The 15,073-nt window shown below is 41.7% G+C and overlaps 1 protein-coding gene across 2 annotated transcripts in view; it reads right to left on the minus strand.

Annotated features, from left to right (window-relative positions):
- Nucleotides 1-11,386, minus strand: part of TCEA1 (transcription elongation factor A1) — a 28,399-nt gene extending 17,013 nt beyond the window's left edge. Inside the window, exons 1-2 of one of the 2 annotated variants that reach the window (XM_030446153.1) lie at nucleotides 11,074-11,386; nucleotides 4,614-4,676 (exon numbers count right to left, since the gene is read on the minus strand). In XM_030446153.1, the coding sequence (XP_030302013.1) occupies nucleotides 4,614-4,676; nucleotides 11,074-11,142 (132 nt within the window). In that variant the 5' untranslated portion in view covers nucleotides 11,143-11,386. The remainder of the gene's footprint in view (nucleotides 1-4,613; nucleotides 4,677-11,073) is intronic. The other variant, XM_030446152.1, reaches the window with a different exon arrangement.
- Nucleotides 11,387-15,073: the final 3,687 nt, after the last annotated feature.

The following is a 15,073-nucleotide window of genomic DNA, read 5'->3' on the forward strand; positions in this document are numbered from 1 at the left end:
TTGTTCTCAAGATGCTCAGTGTTGTTGCATTTACCATTTACAGGACATGGTAAATACAATTTATTCCATTTACTTTTGCAGTAGTTCCTCATGAATTTCCTTCTCCCTTAAAAGACCATTTAAAACTTTGTGGCTTGCTAAAGAAAGAAATTATTTGTTCCTGTAAATTACTCCTTACAACCTACCCTTCACTTCTGGGGGCACCAGAGATGTGCTAAGTGACTGGATATGTACTGAAATCCTCAATACCTACATAATCAAAGGAAGCACACCAAATAACCTCAGGTCTGACTGACAGCTCTAAACACATATTTTGGAGTAAGGAAAACTGCTGATTACTGACCTGTAAGTAAAGTGCTTCAAGATAGACTCTGCTCGCTCAGACTAACAGTATTAGCCAACTCTCTTGACATTTTAAACACATACTTTCAATGTTATCTTCAGACAATGAAGAACAACATGTGTATGAACTCCATAAAACAGTATCTGAATGATAGAGTGTAACTACAAAAAAAACCCAAACCCTCCACTAATAACTGAGCACAACCACAGGCTACTCTCATTAGCAAAAAGAAAATACACCAATTTACAGACTTATTTAGGTAGATGAAGTAAACCTCAAGACTAATTGAATAAATGAATTTCTTCTGATCACACAAGAGAAATAAGTTATGGTAACTGTCTAAACTGACAGCTTTCTGAAAGCAATGCATAAGCACAGTTCATTTGTTAGCTTTTCTAGAGCACTTGATATGCCCTTACCTAAGGAACAGGGAAGGAACGATCTATGATTTCATTTTAAATTTCCTCTCTTCCAGTCTTTAGAGCTGTTCTTGTGAGAGCCCTTTTAAGCTGAAAACTCCAGTACTTTTGCCTAGCCCAGCATAACCTGTGAAACTGGTTTACCTCTGTCCCAGTTTACAAACGTGCAGGTATATAAAACCCTTCCTCTTCCTGTCCAAAATGCATTTTTAATAGATCATTCTTTCCCACTTCAAATTCCAAAGCACTTTTCATCTGTGTCTTGAGAGAAAAGAGGCTCAGAGACAGCATAAGACATCTGTTTTCAGCCCTGAAGTATTCAAGCTGTAGGGCAAGCAGCCTTCAGTTAGCCTAAGCACCAGTTAGCATAAGTACCCTATACTGAACCCAAAACAAAGCACACAGAGGCAGCTACTCTTCTCAAAATCAGACCAATTGAAAAAAAATAAATAAAGGAACAGAGCTGGGGAAGAAAAGCAACCACTGATGCAAGCAGGGGTGTTATGGACTTTAATTACAAGAGCACTTGATGAGCACCTGGACCAAAGTAGAGGCAAATCAACCTCTGAGGAATAGCCACCTCCAGGTTCCCAGGTCTCCCCAGTGAGCTGGCAAGAAGTCATTAATACAGCCTGTACATCACAGCCTAGTTCTGCATACCTCTGTGTAATTTCCAGTAAAACCTGTTTGTTAAAATAAAAACCATCTGTCTCACTCCCTGTTTAGCTGCACACCACCTGCAATTAGCACCAGGGACACAATGCCTCTTACACTGTATGGCTGCTAAACAGATCTGCAGTTCTGACCACCGGATAAATCGTGTGAGGAAAGCTACTGGCTCCCTGCCTAGCTGAGCAAGGATCAGCTTGCTTACATAAAAGTCATTAGATACAACACAGTAGTATTCTTGTCTGTAACCACTCTAGCTTTCTTTGACAAAAATCAGGTGAGAAAGACAAGGCACAAGCACAAGTCCCAGCTACTGATGTGCACCTTTCAATTCCACATAACTGCAAATTGTTCAGAAGAAATCACTAGCTCAGACTGAAGCAACAGTCATGTTACAGGAAAAGGAGTCTCTTACTACACAGAAATAATTAATCTATCATATCATTAACATGAGACATTAATGTGCACTTCCAGCCCAGAAAGCCAACCAGGTCCTGGGCTGCATCAAAAGAAGCACAGACAGCCAGCTGAGGGAGGGAATTTCCCCTTCTGCTCTGCTCTTGTGAGACCCCACCTGGAGTGCTGTGTCCAGTTCTGGAGTGCCCAGCATAAGAAGGACATGGAGCTCCTAGGATGTATCCAGAGAAGAGCCACTAAAACGATCAGAGGGCTGGAGCAGCTGCCTTATGAAGCCAGGCTGAGGAAATTGGGGTTGTTCAGCCTGGAGAAGAGGAAGCTCCAAGGTGACCTTAAAGCAACCTTTCTATATCTGAAGAGGGACTACAAGCAATCTGGGGTAGGGCTTTTTACATGGGTGTGTAGTGAGAGGACAAGGGAAAATGGTTTCAAACATGAAGAGGGAAGATTTAGGCCAGACATTAGGAAGAAATTCTTTCCTGGGAGGGTGGTGAGACACTGGAACAGGTTGCCCAAAGAAGTTGTGGCTGTCCCCTCCCTGGAAGTGCTTAAGGCCAGGTTGGATGGGGCTTTGAGCAACCTGGTTTAGTGGGAGGTATCCCTGGCCTTGCAGGGAGGTTGAAACCAGATGATCTTTACAGTCTCTTCCAACCCTAGCCCTTCTATGATTCTATGATCAGCTAACAGTGCTCTTCTCTATGTAGCCAGGTTTCAAAACTGCTTAAAAATGGGTGCAGAAGTATGCTTTTCACTTCTGCCCTGTATTTCATCAGTTCAAACACAACAATAGATATTTCAATCCACACAAAGGTAGCGCTCTCACTTTCTCATGATCATCACCCTTCTTGACACAAGCACACTAAAAATCCATTACCAGAGCCATAAGTACACTTACTTTGAATTTTAGTTACTACTCTGAGCCCTCCAATTGCTTCAGCAAATTTGGGAGACTTAACAGAAAATTTACAGCAGGCTTGTCATATCTGTAAAACTCTCAAAATAAACTGGAGACTAACCATGTAGTTAAACACAGTCTTATGTAGCAGAACTGCTTTGAATACAGCAGTGGATAAGGAAGAAAACAAAGCTGCAGTCAATCTAATACACAAGCATACTCTGACTCATCTCTTTAGACCTACTGTAAAACAAAAATCTTATACAGTGCTTGCCCAAGTGAAGATAAAAATAATCTTTTACTGCAAATATTATTTCACTCTAAAATCAGGTATCTGTCATATGGATATGAATAAATAAGCTTCTTACAAGATAAAAAACTGGACAGAATATGCAACCCTCTATAAATTAAGTCAGGGTGACACAAGAGCCCTAATGGGCAGACAGTTGAATTTGCTTGTACTCAGCAAGAACAGGAGTCCTCCTCTCTCTATTGACATTATCAAGTTTTCATTGCAACTAAAAAAGGAGTAAGTTATCTACTTGTACATTCTTCAGATCCTCACTGTTCAAGAGTAAAATTGTTCTGCTGTTCTGTCTAAAGCTTCTCCTAGTCTCATTCTTCACACCAAGCAGGTTTGCACAGTAGCACTTACAGAATTTCTGGAGCACTCACAGGGAGATTTTTCATTCCAAAGGCAAAAAAATATTATTTCACAAATATTTTGTATTAAAGAAACCCATTAGTATCAGGTTAACTGAGGGGTTTTCTGAGTTTTGTTGTTTTGTGTGAGGTTTGATGAGGTTTTTTTTAGTGGGGTGTAGGGTGTATGGTTATTTTTCTTAAGGAAAAAGGTTGGACATAGAGAATGTTGCAGCACTGTTATCAGCCATACACATTCATCCCAAAAAGTGACACTTTCCAATTGCTATTTTCTGTCAGAAGCAGAAACAGCAGTAACATCCTAAACTACATTCTGCAAATATATAAAATGCATACTTTAAAAATTATACTGCTACTGACACTTAAGAGTTGAACTTCATAGTTACTTCTGTATCTGTGACCATTAATAGTGTTATAGAAAAAAGTTATTTTTCAGTTTCCTCCAATCTAAGTGGCTACCACAGCAAATCAGTTCTTACATTTATCTCCCTCATTTGGAAAATTTCAGAGACAGGAAATACCTAGTTACTTTGTAAGAGAAGTTGTTCATTGATGGGTTGCATGATGAATTCTGAAACTTGACAGGCAAATGAAGTTCACTAAGTTACTTTGAGCAAATTCATAAGTATTATAAAAAATACCATGTTAGAGATACAGACACAAGCAAAATTAGGGAATGCATTCAAATGAGAAAGCTTGTACTACAGCATCACTCCTGCCCAGGGGAGCAGAAGAGGAGGAGAAGGAGTAGTATAGTTACTTTAAGAATACATATAAATATAGTTTTGTGGGGAAAAAAGGTATGAACTACACTTAAAAACAAAGCCCAGAACTAACCACATAAAAAGGTATCAGCTGTAATCAGGTGCCTTCTCCTTCAGAAGGAAAGAAACATATAGCATTTGTGTTAGTAAAAACCAAAGATTATCTGTAAGGTAAGTTTATAAGGAGCTCTGCCCCTCTTGTCCATGAGAAAAATCACAATTTTCAACTTAAACAGAGAGATATGCTTCTAGAGCTTGCTATTGGAAGAAAACTCTGCCATAAATCAGGGTGAAGGAAGACTTGTTACCCTATAATAACACTGATTCTTGCAGTGAGTTTCTACATAGGAATCTACTTTAATCCTGCAATCTTCTTCCAAATTTGCTGGCTTCACTTTCATCACTATGGGGTTGATATTTGCAACATAACAAGAAAATCATACCTGTAACAACTCAAGGGTCATGGGAATATTCTTAAGCTCCTTCAATAAATCAAGAGCTCCAGCCTGTAAAAAAGGAAAGGAAAAAATTCAGTTCAGCAGCAATCAGGCACTTCCAGTACAATAACAATATACCCTTATCTGCCTCAAGGTCGCAGACTGGATTCAAGCCATCGGTTCCAAATTTATCCACAGAACAACACTAGGACAAGGAATGTTCTCCTAAGTATTAACAGGTCTAAACTCTAAAATCAAAGTATTCACTCAAAGGACAGAGAAGTTTTATTCCATATAATCCACGTGCCAGTTAAAGCATTCTAGCTATTACTACTTAACCAACACATATCATCAAAAAAACAGCCTCAAGGGTATTTCACTTACCAGCACTAGAAGCAAGCCAAACAACAGCAATTTTCAGAACAACCTCTTCTGCTTTAGAACCAGAACTTGGAGTTGAGAAGTGCTGCACAGTCCATCAATAATGCATATGTCTATATGCACATATATATATAAATATATATAAATTTTATACAGCCAACTTTCTTAACTGAATTTGCAGTGGTGTGGTAAAACCAGAAAGCTCTTTTACTAGACACAGCTAAGCTATAGTTTCCCAACAGAAGACAACAACTTTGCAAGCATGTCTACTATTTTTCAACTAAATTTAAATATTAATACAATGAAATATGGAGATAAGGCTGCAAAGATAAGTGCAGACAACATTTTTCAGCCTATAACAGACTGGCCAAGCAGCAACAGGTCCCAAACTGCAAGCCCGAGCCCATCCTCACAGGCTACAAAATCTGAGCTACATGCACTTGTTTATTACTTAGCTGTTGTATGTGTTTCTTTTTTCCTTTTTCCTATGTTAAAAGCATAAGAAAATGTACAAATTGTGTAAGCAGCAACTTTCTGGATACACGAGTTAATTTCAGAGATTGCACTGTCAGGCATTAGTAAATTCCATCAACAGCTACTCTAACAATTCATTCCTTGGCAATGCTGGCCAGATTCAAAACTATTTTCATAAGTGTGAGCTCCATAATTTTAACCTCTACATTCTCAATGATTTACCAGCTCTACTTAAATGAAGCTCTGTGTCATCCACTTCCTACTGTGCAGACAGCTCATCAGACCACAGCAGCCACCTAAAGGTTGAGATGATTCTGCTGTTATTCAAGTGCTTATGGTACTGAACCTGTGAGCTTTCTATAGCAAGAAGGCAACCACCTGCACAAAGCCACAAGCTAAGCACATGACCTTCCTTTTTTTTTTTTTTTTAAATTAATGAGGTTTGTAAATAAATCCCACAAAATTTCCATCTTGCAGTTATTTGGAATTTGATTCCTTCCTCTCCCCTTACATCTCTCTCAACTCATCCTATTTTAGGTATTTCAATATGCATTTTGCTAGCCTTTATTTTTAAATTCTCCCTAATCAATTTCTTATGATACCTGTTACAAAAAAACTCTTGTAATCTTCTGTTGCATCTGCAGGTCTTACAATTTAACCACTAAATATCCCATAAAAGAACCACCAAGAGGTTGAGAAAGATGAAAGTGGAATTTCTGTGTCACATACAAAAAGGGAGAGCTTTGGATGCTTTCAAATGTCTGCTACAGCCTCTGTTTTTTAATCATATCTGATAGAAAAGAAATCTCTAAAAAAAATGTTTCCCTGTATTCCACCTTACACAAACCCAGATCAGTTAGAACAGTGAAGTTTTATTATCTTGCCTTCATGGCAGAAAGTCTTAGGTAACTTTTTTTTTTCATGATATAAAAAATTTCTCCAGTTTTAACCAAGAATTTTAGCTGCAGAGATGCAAGACTGGGAAATGTCATGCTGTTTTCAAGTGCTAAATAGAGTTAGCATACTGAACTATGTCTTTACTGAAACAGCCATAAGCTTGGTTTCTTCTGTGCAAACATAAGATCCAAGTAGATGAAGTTAATTATCTTTACTGCTACAGAACAAAATTAAGTTCAAGGAAATTTTCTTAGCCAGGACAAAATGAATGACAAAAGTCAATGTGCCTTTTTCAAAAATATCATTCTGTAATAGCTCCAAACCAATTATACCTCCAAACTGTACACAATAATTTCAAACTAAACAAAGGTTATTTTAGTCTGCAATTTCAGCTTAACAGTGATACTGTGATTCAAAGCAGCACTCTCTTTATCTCACTTTAGGAACACAGTCTAGTCAAAGTTTGTTTCCAATTGTATGTGTCAAAACAACATTATTATTCCTAGTCTAAACAGTTTCCCAAACTACTAACTTGATTACCTAGGAGTTTAACAAACTGCAACAAGTTAACAAACCCGGGTACTCTCTACACAGTTGCTACCTACACTTCATGTTTTCTGTACCAAATTACCAAAATTTCCAATGCATTAATGCTTTTCAAGTCTTCACTCTTTTCCGGTTGATTATATTCAGTACAAAAGATTTAGAAGCTTTAAAATTAAATTTAAATTGAGTTTAAATTCACAGCAACTAAACAGTTTTTCATAACCACTTTTCTCAAAGTCAAACGTCCTCTTTTCCTCAAAACCAGTGACAGTCGCACACTGGAATCTGTTAATTCTTACTTTCTAATGTAAGACTTCTCTTAAAATAAAACCAAACCAAAACCCAATCATTAAGAACATTATTATAAACCTTCTTTTAAAGGCGTTTCTGTAATTTTCTAGAAAATTAAAGGCATTGCCCTGTTCCATCAGGCTGGTTGGCTTCCAGTTTATAGTGTTACTTGAAATAACAGAAGTCAGCCTCATCCAGATTTAGGAGATTACTCCTCTTAGCTTCTCTCAGTTGATCATATCATAAAACCAGAATGATGTTCTATATTTGTACCTTAAAGCTATGCTGTAGGCAACAGAAAATGCAGAGATATCCAGTTACAATCCTGTTTTACTCAAGAGAGCAAAAATTTTAATAACATGGACCATTTCACATTTTCTCTAAACTTTACTCAGCTGCTCTTGATTTTTTTAATTCATAGGTATAACTTCATTTTTCATACCCATTTGTTACAGCAGCTTAATGAAAGCAAACTGATATACAGCAAAAGCTAGAAGGAAAGCACTACATGTGTTTTATTCCAATCATAGCTATTCTGAAGAAGTAATAGATATCTCAAATACGCAACCCACGTTTCAAGTCTCCAGCAGAAAAATGTATCTCACGATGTATAATATACAACACTGGACTACTTTTTGTTCTTCAAAACAAAAGAACTGTACATACCTCTTCACTAAAATCATTGTGAAATCCACACAACTATAATTAAACCCTTAGCCAAGGCATATCACCAAGAGTCTGACTCAGGAAAGGCATTTGCACTGCCTGCCTTTTCAGCTCCTCCAAAGAAATGCCACACAGCACTGTGCCACAAGCCACAGAGTCACCTTTTGTATGAGAGATGAAGCACTTCTTGCCATCTGAGCCTTGAGAACTTCAGAGTGAAAAGGTATCAAAGCTCTTTTTTTCCCTTTTATTGATGTGTTTTATCAAATCATCTTCTTTCAAAGACATACATGCAATACCTGTTCTTGTTGAGTAAAAATGGAGAAAGGATTACAAGAGGTTACCAGCAGTATGATTACCCAGTGGATTCCTATGTGAGAATGAGTTTCTCAATTCAGCTTCATCTTTGTGAAAAAATTAAGTACCTCTTCATAGGAACAATCTGAACAATTTTCCTAAAGTTTGCATTTTAACTTGAGGGTAGGATTAGATAGAAAATTGAAGATATACTTCATAAGATGCAAAGATTAGTAAGAAAAACAAGAGGCATCTCCTGGGCTACTGGATGCACTTACTCTCCTATACACATAGAGCTAAGGGTTCTTATCACAGTACACACATGAGCTTTTACTAAACTGTCAGATCCTCACCATCAGCCACAGAGGCAGCTCAAACCCTAAGCCCTGGAAGGTTTTTGAGACGGTGTCACACTAACAACAGACCCACCAAAGAGCTAATGAGCTGGGAGGAATGAGTTCTCTTCCAGCAAAGTACAAAAAGCACAACTTCTGCTGGTGCTGCTCCCAGGGCAGGGATAAAGGTGAAGATGAAGAGCTGGCCACTGGCTCCAGCCAGGCACAGCCTGGCCCAGCTGTGCCTGCTGTGTTTGGCCACCTCAGACCTACCCTGTGCCCAGCAAAGACAATGTACCCCTTCCTAGAGCTTTGGAAGTTAATTAGGTTACACATGCTAGAGCATGAATACATGTCCTCATCTGCTGTAAGGAATTACATTCAAACTCCTAAGACTCTCAGATCACAGAGAAATACTCTGTCATCACCAGGAGTATCTCTGGTATCAATGCCAAGCTGCTCCTCAGCATCAACAGTCATTCCCATATTACTTGGGAGTTGCCATTTTTCTCCTAGTGTGTCAGAGCTATTCCAAATAAAACTGGGCTAAAAGCACTTTATCATTCTCATTACCACAATATTTAAACATTTCACTGGCAGTACATTTTCAGCCTTTTGACAAAAAGGAGAAAAAAATCAAATTAGTATCTGTTGCTTGTAAAAAATTCTTAGCAATGGACAAGGCTCCTGCCTCCATAAAGTATCATTAGAGTTCATATATATCAGGGCTACACCATACAATATTATGGAAAACCAGGGACTCTGAAATACCTCAAAGCATGGCCTATGTGTACTTGCAGTGAATTTGTTTCAATTCTAATTTTAAATTCTAATTCCAAATTTCATTGGCTTAATACAATCACTATCTCTGTAAGTATGCAAATCTTATTAGAAAAATGTCATTAAATAACTTCCATTATCCTAAACAAGAAAAAAAAAAAGTCTTCTATAAACTGAAATTCCACACCACTTAGTTCTGAACTATCATTAACATTGAGCATTTAATGCAGTATCATAATATATAGGAAAAAAAGTTTTATGTGTTAAAATAGTAGCTTGCAGGAAGCACTCACTAATAAACAAACCACAAAAAACTAATTATGTGGCCACCTTACCATGAAATAGCAAAGAGAATTTACAGTTTACTTGTATGCTATTTTCTGTGTAACTATAATCAGGTAATTGGCTATCGCTGCACACTCAGATTTTACGTGTTTTGAAGTTTTTGTAGGAATAGTACAGATGTTATATGTTCACTATGTGAGCACTTTATCAGGAGCAGATGTGAGGATAACACTTGAACTAAAGTAAAGGAATTCTACCCAGCTATATTCTACCCCCAGTCTGAAGCAGAAGCTGTTTCCCTGAATTAAAAGGGACAACTGAGGTGACATAAACTTTGTTTCAGGTATGCAGAAGCAGCTTCCATGCCCCACCTGCTCTAGAAGTTTACCCACACAACTCTGTCCACCCTACTGGAGCAAGATTAGGGTTCCCCATTCACATTTTAGCCTGTCCATCCCACATTGAACTCCAGCTTCTATCTTGAAAGTGGAAACAGCCTCCTAAAGAGCAACTCCCCTAAAGGAGCAACCTCCCTAAAGGAACAGCCACCCCTAAAGAGCAACCCCCCTGAAGGAGCAGCCCCCTAAAGACCAACACCCCTAAAGGAGCAACCTCCCTAAAGGAGCAGCCCCCCTAAAGAAGCAGCCACCTTAAAGGAGCAACTCCCTTAAAGGAGCAGCCCCCCTAAAGGAGCAAACCCCCTAAAGGAGCAAACCCCCTAAAGGAGCAACACCCCTAAAGAGCAAACGCCTTAAGGAGCAGACCCCCTAAAGAGCAACACCCCTAAAGGAGCAACCCACTTAAAGAGCAACCCCCTTAAAGGAGCAACTCCCCTAAAGGAGCAGCCCCCCTAAAGAAGCAACACCCCTAAAGAAGCAGCCCCCCTAAAGGAGCAACCCCCCTAAAGAAGACCCCCCTGAAGGAGCAGCCCTCCTAAAGAGCAACCCCCTTACAGAACAACTCCCCTGAAGGAGCAATCTCCCTAAAGGAATCCTCCTCTGCATCCGCTCTCCCCTCGCTGACTGCGCTTCCCACCCCCCACTCTCCTGACAGATCGACGCTGCGATTTCATGAATGGGAACGGGAGGGAAACGCCGTTCGGAGCCAAAGCGCCGGGAAGGACGCGAGGATGAGGATGGATGTGCTGGGGTGTGTCTGTGTGTGTGTGTGTGTAAAGGCGCCGCTCCCCACTCACTACAGAGGGCAGGCAGGGCAATGCCTGGTGGAGCGGGGCCGCCTGACAGGCCAAACTCTCCCCCCCCCCCTCCTCTTGGCTGCGGGCGGACCGCGACAGCCGGCGGCTCCACGTCCTCCCACGGCGGGGGGGCCGCGGCAGCCGCCAAGGCCGGTCGGCCGCCGCTTCTCCCCCCGCTGCCGGGCGGCCTTGGCGGCTGCCGCGGACCGCCTCCCCGCCCCGCGATGGGAAGGGGGAAAAGCCCCCGTTCCCGCTGGAAGAAGGGAAGCGTGTGTCCGTCCGTCCGTCTCCCGCGGCGGCGTCTCCCGCCCCCGCTCACCGGGTTCTTCTTCTGCACCATCTTGTCCATCTTCTTGGCGATGCGGATGATCTCGTCCTCCGTAGTCATGGCTGCGGCGGCCCGAGCGGAGCCCGGCGCGGCGGCGTTGTCTGAGAGATGAAAGCCACGAAGCACAAACCCGGTTCTTCTCAGCTCCGGGAGCGGGAAGCGGACGGGAGCCGCCGCCGAGCAATGAAGTTGAGGGTGGGGGAAAGGGGAAGGGGGGGGAAGAGCGGGTCCAGGCCGCGCTGCAGCGCCCCGACCCAGCAGCCAGAGCGGCGGCGGAGGCGGCAGGCAGGGCGAGTCGAGCGCCGGGAGCTGGAGACAGGCAGCGCTGGGGAAGGCCGAGACTACCGGGGGCGGGGTTGGCGGGAAGGAGGGGGCTGGAGCGGGGAGTCCCGCACCCCAACCCGCTCGTCATCCCCCCCCCAAAAAAAAAAAAGAACAAGCCCCATACCCCACAGAAGTAAACTAGCGGTACCCAGCTGACCTGGATGTCATCCGGAGGAACCTGGGCCAGCTGAAGAAGCGGGGCCGTGCGTGCCACCTCCGGGTCACCGAAAGCCAAGTGCAAAGTTCTCCATCCGGAACGGGGCAACCCCCGGTATCCATACGGGATTAAGGGATTGACAGCAGGCTACGGAGAAGGGCTTGGGGGTGTTGGTGGATGAAAAGATGGACATGAGCCAGAAATGTGTGCTCGCAGCCCAAAAAGTCAACCGGGTCCTGGGCTGCATCGCAAAAAAACCCTGTCCGGCAGCTCAAGGGAGGGGATTCTCCCCCTCTCCTGTGCTCTGGGGAGACCCCACCTGGAATACTGTGTCCAGCTCCACGGGAGGGGCATGGAGCTGTTGGAGCGAGTCCAGAGGAGGGCCACCAAGGTGATCAGAGAGCTGGAGCATCTTTCCTGCGAAGCCAGGCTGAGGGAGTTGGGGTTGTTCAACCTGGGGAAGAGAAGGCTTCAGGAGGCCTTATGGAAGCCTTTCAATACCTAAAGGGAACTTAAGAAACATGGGGGCAAACTTGAGTAAAGTCAGTTTTGATAGGACAGGGTGTAATGTTTTTAAACTAGAAGAGTTGTTGTGCTGGGGGAGGTTTAGGTTGGATATCAGAAAGAATTTCTTTACTGAGAGGGTGATCAAGCATTGGAATGGGCTGCTCAGTGAAGTAGTGGATTCTCCATCCCTGGAGATATTTAAAAAGAGACTGGATGTGGCACTCAGTGCCATGGTCTGGTAACCACAGCGGTAGTGGATCAAGGGTTGGACTTGATGATCTCTGAGGTCCCTTCCAACCCAGCTGATTCTATGATTCTATGAGGGAAGATTTAGACAGGATATAAGGGAAAAAAAAGTATAATGAAGTTGTTGAGACACTGACACAAGTTGCCCAGGGACGTTGTGGATGCCCCATCCCTGGAAGTTTGAGGCCAGGTTGGACAGGCCAACCTGATCCAGTTCAAGGTGTCCCTACTAACTGCAGGGGGGGTGGTCTAGATGGCCTTTTAAAGGTCCTTTCCAACACAAACTATTCTATGATTCCTTGATAAATCTTGTATATGTTCCAGTGGGACACACACGTTTATTAAGTTTGATAAATTTATAGTATGTACCACCAACTAAATTCTGTTCATGAATTGAGTTACATGCCTTGCTACTGTGATGTTATTGGGAAAAAAACCCAGCATCGTTAAACAATTTTTGCTGTAAAATCAAGTGCTTACTTAAAGAAAATGCTAAAGATAGCTGAAAGTTACAGAAAGATTGCATGAAGATAATTGCCTACTATGATGCAGGAGAGTGCTTATACATCATTCTGGAATCTATTACTAGCAGTCTAAATCTGTGGTTGTGAATTGAGGACTGTAAAATATATACATTTTGCAGAAGAGGTGAGATAGGCCTTTTCCTTGGAAAGACAATCAGGGAAATGATTACAGCAAGACCTGCCACTGTGCTTGTGTGTCATGTACTTTGCAGCAAGACTGTCTTATGTTCTGAAGCCACAGAGAGAGAGACAGGTGAGTTTCAGGCACTTCTACACAGTGCTCTATCCACACAACAGTCACAACATCTGCCAGTAGAGAGGCAGCACACACAGAGACATGTTAGAAGAAATTATCTGTGACCTAGATAGGACCTCCTCACAAGGTAGATCTGGGTCATGAACGGGACAAGCAAACAAGAACTTTGTCTGAAGCTTTTCTGTTTGTTTTGCCCACAAAAAAAGCCAAACACAACACAAAAAACCCAAAAAACAAACAAACAAAAAGCAACGACCAAAAAAACCCAAAAACCCCAAACCAAGCAAAAGACCAAACCATAAAGGAGTGGCTCCTTAAGGAAAAGAATACCTTTTCCTTCAGGAGCAGATTTTGGGCAGAAAAAAAATAAAATAGCAGTGATCAGCATGACATTTAAGGGACTGTGCCAGTTCAGGTTCATTTCCACTCTGGCTAGGATGCAGTAACCTTGTACTTTGTCGTAACCAACTCAGGTTAAATAAGAACCTAACTTCAACTGAAATTTATCATAATTTTCCACACTTCTAGATCAATTATAAAAGCAGTACACAGTCTGTTAGCAGCTGGGAGCTATTGCTACACTAACAAGCCTGATATGTTCTACAGTATGTGCAAGCTAGGTCAGGGACAACAGTATCAGAAAACTAGAAACCTCCCATCAGTCAGTATGCTTAGTTTGAAAGTAACTTTCAGTTCTGTAATTAAGTCTTCTAGTATTAATTTCTTTAAAAAATACAATTCAACACCTTCTTCATTGGACATACGTGGAAATAGTTAAAAATTCAGATGAGATCTATTAACATCAAAAAAGTATGAGGTAAGGAAATTATACTTGTAAATTAAATGCTCTATGTCAGTTATTAAAGTCCTGCTGAACTGTAAGAGGAAAGCACATCACACCTGTTTAACATCTAAACTAATAAAAATAGCATCAGAGAAATATTTCAGAAGGGAATCAAAGACTAACCAGATGGTAATGCTTATTTTGTTTTACAAACAGATGCTTTACAAGAAAACAAAACACAGCTCACAATACTGTATCCTACAGTATCGGAATGATACTCAATTAACTGAACCAGTACTAATCAGATTTTTTACATTTGCTGCTCTATCAACCCTGGGGCAGCAGTTTTTTATTGCAAAGAAATACACAGCACTCTCTATGGTTATTCTCTTTTAGCTGGTCCTACACCAAGCAGTTTGTACAGCATCAATCTCTTCAATAACCTACCACTGTAAGCCTGAAGACCCAGAGAAGATAAAGAGACCCAAGAGAATTTATAACTGTCCAACCTTTTCCTTTCTGTTAAGCTTTTCTCCTACATTAACCTATCAGAAAGGTGAAATAACACACTATTTGTTGTGCTGCATTTATGTGTTATAGATTGTTCTCAAAATCCTTTTGCAGCATTTTCTAGAAAGTATCAAACACCTCCTGCCAAGAGCCTGCATCTGACTCACCAGAACTTCCCACCTGCTGGCCCACAGGGCCACCTAAGGCTTAGGAATACTAAGCTTTAATAGGCAGAGATGGCTTTTCCAAGAGGGTACACATGCAAAACATTATAGATTCTTACTTGTTTGACATGAAACAGCATCTTGAGAAACTTGGGACACAGTAAGTGTGCATACAGTAGCACAACACAAAATCTGCAGTGAACTTGGCAACTCGACTGCATCCAGCTCTGGAGCCCCCAACGTAAGATGGACACAGGGCTCCTGGAACGTGTCCAGAGGAGAGCCACAAAAATTACCAGAGGGCTGGAGCACCTCCCCCATGAAGATAGGCTGAGGAAGTTGGGGTTGTGCAGCGTGGAGAAGGGGAGGCTCCAAACTGACATTATAGTGGCTCTCCAATACCTGAAGAGGGCCTACAAGAAACCTGGGGTTGGGCTTTTTGTACAGGTGTGTAGCAATGGTTTAAAACCTGAAGAAAGGAGATTTAGATTAGATAGGAGGAAATGCTTTACCATGAGG

This window comes from Calypte anna, chromosome 2, assembly GCF_003957555.1.
Source record: "Calypte anna isolate BGI_N300 chromosome 2, bCalAnn1_v1.p, whole genome shotgun sequence".
Classification (NCBI taxonomy): domain Eukaryota; kingdom Metazoa; phylum Chordata; class Aves; order Apodiformes; family Trochilidae; genus Calypte; species Calypte anna.